Source organism: Odontomachus brunneus, unplaced genomic scaffold (assembly GCF_010583005.1).
Source record: "Odontomachus brunneus isolate Ranch 3 - 2012 unplaced genomic scaffold, Obru_v1 Obru_scaffold_195, whole genome shotgun sequence".
Classification (NCBI taxonomy): domain Eukaryota; kingdom Metazoa; phylum Arthropoda; class Insecta; order Hymenoptera; family Formicidae; genus Odontomachus; species Odontomachus brunneus.
The window spans coordinates 127,120-136,212 of record NW_022639645.1 but is presented as its reverse complement, the minus strand read 5'-3'; the positions used below and the strand labels follow the sequence as shown (position 1 = coordinate 136,212).

Sequence of the window (9,093 nt, the reverse complement as noted above, 5' to 3'; positions counted from 1 at the left end):
CGCCGTGGATCATCCGCGATCTCGGCGCACCTCGACACCGAGCCCTTGTAATTCCGACACAGCCGTTCCGCCGTAGTCCTTCGCCTGCTTTGGTCCTTATCACAGCAACATCGGCAACGTGAGAACGCCGCGTACGTCAAACCCTCGCGAATGCAGCTGGCTGGGAATGCCACAGAGTTTGCCATCGAGTTGATGTAGTCGATGTTTTCGACTATTGGCTCCAGCTCGTACACGTCATAGTCCAACGGCTCCGTTTTGATGTTCACGTTCTCGATATGCACCATTGGTACACCGATCTTCTCTCTACCGCGACCTTTCTGCATCCACGAAAGCTGGCCTTTTAGCGTCGCGTCCGTCTTCAGGATATCTATGTAGAATTTGTGGAACTCCTCCAGTTTGTAGCTGCACCGATGACACATATGCTTCGGCAGCAGGTCCATCTCATGCACCTGCGGGACAATTTGATTGCTTTTATACTGAGAAAAAATACATGAACATTTATTTCTGGAACATAAATTTGTTTGATTTATTCACAGAAATTAACTTTATATCCCACAAGTAAATTTTCAAGTATTTTTCTCAGTATAGATCGTCTTCAAATACTCTATAAAATTAAAGTAAAAATCGGAAAATGAAAACAAACTCGGAAAGTTTTAAGTGTGGTTGAGCCGACTTTGTCAAGAGGTCCTGGAGAAGAACGTCAAATTCCAAACTGGAGAAAATTAATTACACCAATCCAAATAGATTAAGGTAGAAAGAAAGATCTTGATTTACTTAGATTAGAAATTTATAGGTTTAATTAGATCAATTAAACGTAACTTTCTCGAGCTCACGATTAATCTTCCCAAGTTCCCCGCGAAGAAGAGAGTTATTGCGTCGTTGTTATTCCAAACTCTTTGACGGTTCCACGTTCAATTGTCGGTGGAGTTTTTCGCGCACAAATTTTACAGTATTTACTAAGAACTAAATTATCAAGTCGCAGCAAGGGAACGGGAAATAGTTAAGTGCATCATTACTTCAGGTGGACGCGCGCCTTTTGGACATACGCGCGCACGCGTGTGTGTATGTGTGTGCATGTTGGACACGTGTGCAGGGTACGCTGCAAGCTTGGAAACTTCCGTTCATTAACATTATCGCGTTGCTTTCACAACCGGTTGTTCTCGCTAATAGCTTCAAAGTGAAACGAATACGACATATGTCGTTGATTTGATTGCTAATTTGTAATTTATGATTGATTCAGTAATAAATGTACATTCCGCCTCATTTCGAAATGTTTAATTGTACTAGAGTACGTAAAATTATGCAAATGGCATTATAAAGAAAATTGTATTATTTATATATATTATTTATCTTATCATATATATATATATATATATATATATATATATATGTATTATATATATATAATATATATATTATATATATATATGTGTGTGTGTGTGTGTGTGTGTGTGTGTATATAGAAAGGATTATGCGTATTATTTGTATACGCGCGTGCTGAATCTGAATGAATCATACTGTTTGTGTCATCGGGATTTCAAGTGTGGAGAAAAACACAGCTGTTAAATCTGCGAGTGTACACTCGGTGCAATGTAGATTCGACGTGCTTCATTAATTTTCACAGAATAATCGAATAATCTCAGTAACTCCAAGATACCTTATCTTCAAGTTATCGTGATTAACGAATATCGTGAACAGGGTTATCGACGAATAACGGGACGGATGGATTGAGTCTAAGTCTCTGAAATTATTGATTTAATAGAAGTTTTCTCTCTATACACGCGTGTTTACGATTATTTGTTATATCTGAACGTTAACGAAACATGTGGAGAGAGAGCGGAAGAATGAAAGGAGAGGGACGAAATTCCGATGACTACATAAACGCTATACTAAATAATGCAAAGAAGCAATCTCCAATGTGCCACCCCCGCGATTCGCGGCTATGCGAAAATTCAAGGTCGCTTGGACTATGCGGGTTACGCAATTCGCAGCGCGTTCGCGCGCGAAAGCAACGATAACCTCACTTTAGCGATATAATCGATAGAATCGCCAGGACCCGGGAATTCGCTCGCAATGTATTAGCTCGTCGCTCGGGTCATCTCATATGCGAGGTCGGGGACACGCATATCTCCCGCATCTCCTCACCCCTATGTAGGGTGACACGTGCGTGTACAGCCAGTCCCGAATTTCGCTCGCGCGGGTTTGGCCCACCGCGCTCTAAAATGCCAGAGCCCTGTTTCTGGCATCGCTCTATGCCATTTTTTGTACCTTTTGCCAGCGACACGAAACAAATACACGCTCAACAGGGGTGAGAAGAGAATAGGGGAGGACTGGAAATACAATAGAACAAAGCAAAGCCCATCGTTCTTCAGTCAAGTGGTTGGTTAGGGGTAAAATGGTGAGTTTGGAAGTAGATGCTATTGTGCCAAGCAAGGAGCGCGAAAGAAAGCGCCCATGTGCACGGTCATGAGAGCGCGATAACGTGTACCTTCTGGTAGAAGGGAGAATTGCTAAAGGGTGCGGGAGAGAGAGAGAGAGAGAGAGAAAGAGAGAGAGAAAGAGAGAGAGAAAGAGAGAGAGACTGAATAGCAGACGCTTGAACAGGAATAAGAAAGATAAAGAACGGAAAAGGGGAAGAGAGAGAGCGCGCAGCGGAGAGACAGAGAGAAAAAGAGCAAGTGAACGAGTGACAAAGGAGGAAGAGGGGGGGGGAGAGAGAAGGAAAGAAGTAGAGAAAGACGAAGCGTAACATACCATGATCGGCAGCATCGCGTTGATTTTCCTGACGTGGTTCTCATTCTCGTCGAAGATATTGATGGATATGCCGGACTGCTGGCCGCAAAGGCGGCACACGCGGCTCGACTCGAGGGTCTCCATACCGCGTTTTCGTCTCTCTCTCTCTCCGTTCGTCGCGAAGCACGCTGCGTCGTCGTTCTCAGCCCTCGTACGGCGAGACGTCGCACGCGCGCGCCTTCGCTCGCTTGCTCGCTCACTCGCTCACCCGCTCGTTTTATCCGGCTGCTCGTTTCTCTCTGTTCCTACGTTCCTATCTGCGCGTCGCGCTCGTGTGCATTTGCGCCCTACTCAAGAGATCCCAAAAAGTCCGCAGCACGTAGAATGAAAGAGAGAGGGAGAGAAAGACAGAGGTGGGAGAGAGACAGAGATGGGAGAGAGACAGAGTGAGAGGAGAGAGGAGGGGACGATAGAAACGTGGGAGGGAGATGCCACTGTGCGCGTTAAAACGTATTGCTCTTCGAAAGAGCTTGCAAATCCCGCGAGGATCAAGCTGGTAACGTAGCGTCGATCAGCCGGTACGTGACAAACATGGATCGACTGTACTGGTCGACGAGCGGCGAAGACGAAGATCTCTCACCACGGTCGAGCATGCGAAATCAATCTCTTTCACCACCATCAACGTAAAAGAAGCGACCGAGCGCATTGATATGGCCTCTTCAATATCTCGAGCTCAGTAGGATCTACTAGCAAATATTTGCAACGCGCGCAGATCGAGCAAAGGATAAATTAATTTTATTGACAGTGAATAAGAGAGGAGTCTCAAGAACACAATCTAAAACCCGTTATTTTTGCAGAAAATATAAAGGAATCTAAGAAATACTAAAACCCGTTATTTCTACCTCTGAGTTTAGTTCTAAAGTCTCCGTTACGAGGCGCAATAACACCGAAAAATTGAGGTCGTGGAGCGACTCAATGGGTGCTTACGATAACGAGAGCAGAGCGAGTAATCGAGCTGGATTCGAGAGAATAGTATGATCTCCCATCTATAACTGTAATATCCTATGGTCTTGCTTTTACTCCTGCTCTCCCAGTGAGAAATTACTTATCGATCGACGTCGAAACACAAGTAATAGCGTTGGGGCATGAGTCACGGATGCGCCTCTAGCCAAATATTGAAGGAAGGAAGGAAGGAAGGACATCGAAACACAGACTTCTATACTTTACTAGACTGTTAACTTATTATGTATAAAGCGGCCAAGTTGTTATGTACAAATGGAGTATGTACAGTCCTCCTTTCTGCTCATGCATGTACAAGTTAATACCGTCTCCTGTGCTACACTAACCCAGTGCTGGGAGTTCGCGATATTTTGTAGATGACATGAGCCCTTCTGTGCATGCGTGAAATGACGTAGCAGCTCAACGTAAGCAGTTTTCAATGACGGCGTTATGGCTCCTGCACACAGGACGCAGTAATGCTTGCCGTGCGGCGGAAGTCCCCGCGACAGCCAATCAATATGTTTTTCCGTAAGAGCTAGAAGGTTATTACGGAAAGCAGCATATTGATTGGCTGTCGCGTGAACTTCTGCCACGCGGCCAGCATTACTGCGTCCTGTGTGCAGAAGCCATTAGGCACGAGTAGAGATCTTATGGTTCCTGCACACAGGACGCGGTAATGTTCGGTGTGCAGGAGCCATAACGCGTACCTCTCCGGGGATCAAAATTTCGAGACCGAGCATATCTTTAATTACCGTGATCACTGCTGGCGGAATACGACATATAATAGTGATTATAATATCAATTTTGTAAAAATGGCTGATCTCACCGCTCATGTATTATTCGCGCTTGCGAATATTATAGCTGAAGATATCAATTGTGCTTTTATATTTATATAAATAACCATAACTGCATGTCGTATTGCTGTTAGCAGTAATCACGATAGTTAAAGACATGTTCGGCCCCCGAAATTCTGGCCCTCGTAGAGATACGCGTCAAGAGCCTGGAAATGGTGCGCTCATCTACACTATTCTACACCGAAAAAAGATTCAATTAATGAGTATCAATGTACAAGGAACAATCTGCCCTAAAAAGGCTTCTTCCACGTTCAGTTGTGAGGAGCATGTCGCGTCAATGTTTTGCTTTGGGTAGGATAAATTTCATACATGACAATGTAGGTAGTATTTTGCTCATGCACAAGTAGATACATTAGTGAAGTGCTAGTACGTAGGAAGAACATTCGCGAATTAACTAATAGTCGCGATCTATGGAGACACTTGAGCGTCGTGACTGTTTCTTCTAATACAAGTCTTGTTTTCACCACTAAACCAACGAGTAACGATCGTCGTTAAATATGTGGCTGTAGTTTATAAAGTTGTACAACAGGTATATAGTAATAAGATTTGCGACTTTTTACGTATTTCTCGCGATGCGTAAGCCACAACGCTAGTATGAGTTTACGCACGAGCACGTGTTTCAACAGCAACTGCTATAAAACAGGATCTCATCGCGTTCGAGACCAAGGTTGCGTTGCGTTTTACGCATTATACGCACATTTTCTACAGTATATGTGACATGAACTATAGATAAATCGCGCATATGCGTAATTCGGAACGCGGCTCAGAAGTTACAATTACGTAAGATCTTATTAAGCACGAGCGTGGGACAGATTGTTTAAAATAACACTATGTATGGTTTTATTTTGATGTTTCCCAAAACAAAGTTTATGATATAAAAGAGAAATATAAAATAAATAATTTCTAGATCCAGTATAGCATTACTTAATTGCTTCTTAATTTTTTTGCAAATATCTTTAATATGCCGATTAATAATTTTCAGTGGTGAAACACATGCTATCGTCAAATCGCACGATGCAACAGGAATCAGAGTCTAACCATGTGACAGTATGGAATCCGTCTGATATTTTTCATCCTGTACATTGTCAGTACGCAGTTCTTGTGCTGAATCGACCTATATTATGGAAACCACAGCAAATGCTTTCAATTTGGGAGAAAGGTAATAAACAGAAGTAATTATCCAGGATCTTTACTTCAGAAATAGATGAAAATAGACAAAATGGACGCGTTTTTTAATGGTAAACAAATATTCTATTTGGAAAAATCCTCGCTTTATACTCGCAGAACGAGATATTAATAGTTGACAGGTTAGAAAACCTGTCATATTGATGAAGATTGCGTTCTGTATTTTAAATATGTTATGCCTAAACCTCAGTCCGGTGGCTATCTTGACAACATAGGAGGTAATATTATTAAAAAAGTTTTTTTTAAACTTTTTTCAATGCTAAACTGGATAATTACTCAGATGGAAATAGTGCCATAAGGAGAGATGCATACAACATTCCTTATTTTTAGTATCTCAACATTTTATTTCTCAGTATTATATACTTTAGTAACTATTAATAAGGTGTTATGTTTTTTGAAAACAGAATCTATATTTCGAATTTTCTAAAGATATAATCTTCTATTCTCTATTCCAAAAGATGTATTATTTTAATTATATATGATAAAAGATTTGCTTTTTTTTCAAAATTACTTAGCTCGGATTACTGTCACTGTGGACGGTGGAACAACTAGATGGCTGAAATACTTAGAGGACATAGGGATAAATATATTGAATGGTCAGTACAAGAAATATGTGCCTGATCTTATTACGGGAGATATGGATAGCACTTCAGAAAGCGTGTTTAGGAAGCTGGAAAGTATGGGTTCTATTGTCGTCGAAACACCTGACCAAAATCATACAGACTTCACTAAGGCCTTGGTGCAAGTCAAAGAGTATGCTAGATTGAAAAATATAAATGTAATAGTTTTAATATTTTTTTGAAGAAATATTAGAAAATTATTGCAAAATTCAAATATGTTGTATACAATAAACAATATTGTTGACAGTTGGAAAAAATATATGTGTTTGTGGAAACAACAGGAAGGTTTGATCACATCATTGGTAACGCCAACACGTTGTACAAAAGCAAAATGCTTGTGGGAAATATCAAGGTAAAAATATGAAGCTTGCACTGGTACACTTTTTCACATCTGATATTTAAATCAACAGTTATAGGCAGATATTCAATTTTTCCTTTTCATAAATACACTCATTTAACTATGTTGAATATCTTCTTTAGGATTCTTTTACAGGTAATACAAGTTGCATCCAATTCCTTTACATGGATATTAAGGTGTGGTATGCATAAGATAAATATACCAGAGAGACTAGTGCAGTGCAAATCTTGGTGCAGTCTAATGCCACTTGGGTTTCCAGTTAAATGTATCTCAACGACCGGCTTAAAGTGGAATTTAAGTATGTTTAATTTGGCTCATTTTTAATTTACTCATTAATAATACGTATTTTATGTTTTTTATGTTAAATATAATACAATGCATGTAATCTTATTTATTCTTTTGCTGTTTTTGTGTTTTAGATAAGGCGTCTTTAACATTCGGTGGTTTGGTTAGCACATCGAATACATACGATAATTGTGTGGTGACAGTGAATACAGACACACCAGTAACATGGTCTATGGGTATCGAGCACTTTAGAGAAACTGTAAATGATCATGAGTCGTCGTAATGTTATTTTCAAAGTAGATAATAGACAAGAACTTTGTAATAGCTCTACCTCTATTTGCAATAGCTCTACCTCTATGTACATACGTGTACATACATGTAACTTAGGTGTACATACGTATACTTACATGTACTTACCTGTACATACATTCCTGCTTAAATGATATTTAGTGAAATACTATATATTAAAAAAAGTAATTCATATTTGTTGGATTGCCATTTCATTATTTGACAAAAAAAATTAAAGTTACATATGACACATCTCTAGTTGTGATAAGAATGTAAAGATCTGAAATAAAGTTAAGATTTTTAGAAAAAATTAGATTTGCCGAAATCGTTTATTTCCGTCCATACAGTTTCCTGTTGACACATAAAAATGTAAGGACATCTGGGAAAATATAAGTTCGAAGGGAAAATACTTAAAGTTTTTAGTCGCCCAAATGTTACGTCCGGTATTGTCCTCACAAAAAATGTTTAGTCTATTGTGATCTGTTGTAGCCTTAAGGGGGAACACCAGGGTGACGGCCGAAAAAAAGGCTATTTTCGTGAATTTTTTTTTTATTATCTAATAGTTTGTTTAATTTATAAACTATATATGTTAAAAGTACATACTTATATTATGTTACAAAAAAATTTTCATAAAATAATATTCATATTTATAATAACTATGGTGATTGATGTGCACCTCGTCTGAAAAAACATGGGTGCACGGGCGCTCGTGCTGCATCTGAACGGGAGCTCTGAAATAAATTTTTTTAATTGTGATCTAAAGTATATGAATGTAGTTTTAGTTGCACGTACGGATTTTTTGATAAAATAATTTTTGACAAAATGGCACTGTTTAAAAAAAAAGTTTTCGATTTTTCAACAAAAATTCGTTACTTCTTTAATTGTTTTTCAAAAACTAATAATCCGATTGAAAAATCCGTACGTGCAACTGAAGACAATTTTGTTGTAAACATTCTGTCCAAATTTCAAGTTATTCGGATAAAAATTGGCCGAGATATGAGAGCGCCCAGTTACGAAAACGTGGTTTCGAGAAAAACGCGTTTAAAGTTTTACAACTAATTGGTTCATATAAAACGATAAAATTTTGTAACGAACCAAAGTGCGTCCAATCCGGGTGCATATGAAGTGCCTTCTGAAGCAATAGCTAGTTCTTCGGCTTCGTTTCTGCTTTGCTTTCTTCGCAATCTTTCCTCACGCGTCGCCGCTTGCGTTCGGAGGTCTGCAAGTGAAAGCCGTTGATCGTCCTTGTAGTCGCGAAATTGTGATGCTGACAGTCCAATTCTAATTCCCAGCAGCTCCATTATTTTTAATACATCGGTGTATCCATCATTAAAAATACAAACAGCAATGCTTGCAGCGATTTCTACGACTATACCTCCACTTGATGTTGTTTTTGGATCGATGCTCCAAATCATGTTGTTAAAACTCTCATTATTATTTTGAGTAAAACCTCCCAAGCATTTTTCAAGTAACCTTTTATCACTCAAATCTTTATAAATGGGAGTGATTGCATCAATGACTACATCAGGAAGCGGTGTTTTGTGTGTATAATCGCTTTGTCGTACAGCTTTTGCTCGCTGCCAAGTGCACCAAGAATTTGGCCCCTCCGGGCAATAATCATGTTTCGGATTGTCGTCAGATGAACTCTTGTGATACAGAGTACTCCAAATTGCTTTATACATTTCATCCACAGAATTTTGATGTCTGCGAATAGCTAGTCCGTAAAAAGTACTTAAATCATTAATTAATTTCGCTGTAAGTTTTCCTTTAT

At 39.4% G+C, this 9,093-nt stretch overlaps 3 protein-coding genes across 9 annotated transcripts in view; 1 reads left to right on the top strand and 2 right to left on the bottom strand.

Moving 5' to 3' along the window:
• The window catches only part of LOC116851874, a 7,717-nt gene extending 3,880 nt beyond the window's left edge, over positions 1-3,837 (bottom strand). The window contains exons 1-2 of the mRNA XM_032831736.1: positions 2,755-3,837; positions 21-449 (exon numbers count right to left, since the gene is read on the bottom strand). Coding sequence (XP_032687627.1) covers positions 21-449; positions 2,755-2,877 — 552 coding nt within the window. The 5' untranslated portion in view covers positions 2,878-3,837. The remainder of the gene's footprint in view (positions 1-20; positions 450-2,754) is intronic.
• The window catches only part of LOC116851875 (thiamin pyrophosphokinase 1), an 18,952-nt gene extending 11,317 nt beyond the window's left edge, over positions 1-7,635 (top strand). Inside the window, exons 1-6 of one of the 7 annotated variants that reach the window (XM_032831739.1) lie at positions 3,986-4,013; positions 5,569-5,745; positions 6,287-6,549; positions 6,639-6,743; positions 6,885-7,047; positions 7,169-7,635. In XM_032831739.1, coding sequence (XP_032687630.1) covers positions 4,001-4,013; positions 5,569-5,745; positions 6,287-6,549; positions 6,639-6,743; positions 6,885-7,047; positions 7,169-7,317 — 870 coding nt within the window. In that variant the 5' untranslated portion in view covers positions 3,986-4,000 and the 3' untranslated portion in view covers positions 7,318-7,635. The other 6 variants (XM_032831737.1, XM_032831740.1, XM_032831741.1 and 3 more) reach the window with 6 other exon arrangements.
• Positions 7,636-7,883: 248 nt separating this feature from the next.
• On the bottom strand, positions 7,884-9,087 carry LOC116851889. The gene is made up of 2 exons (XM_032831775.1): positions 8,418-9,087; positions 7,884-8,053 (listed from the first exon to the last, which is right to left on the bottom strand). Coding segments are annotated over exons 1-2 (588 nt in total). The 5' UTR covers positions 9,005-9,087; the 3' UTR covers positions 7,884-8,052.
• Between the last annotated feature and the right edge of the window lie 6 nt (positions 9,088-9,093).

Coding starts and splice junctions, on each gene's coding strand:
- LOC116851889 (XM_032831775.1), bottom strand. CDS start 9,004: ATGTATAAAGCAATTTGGAGTACTCTGTATCACAAGAGTTCATCTGAC.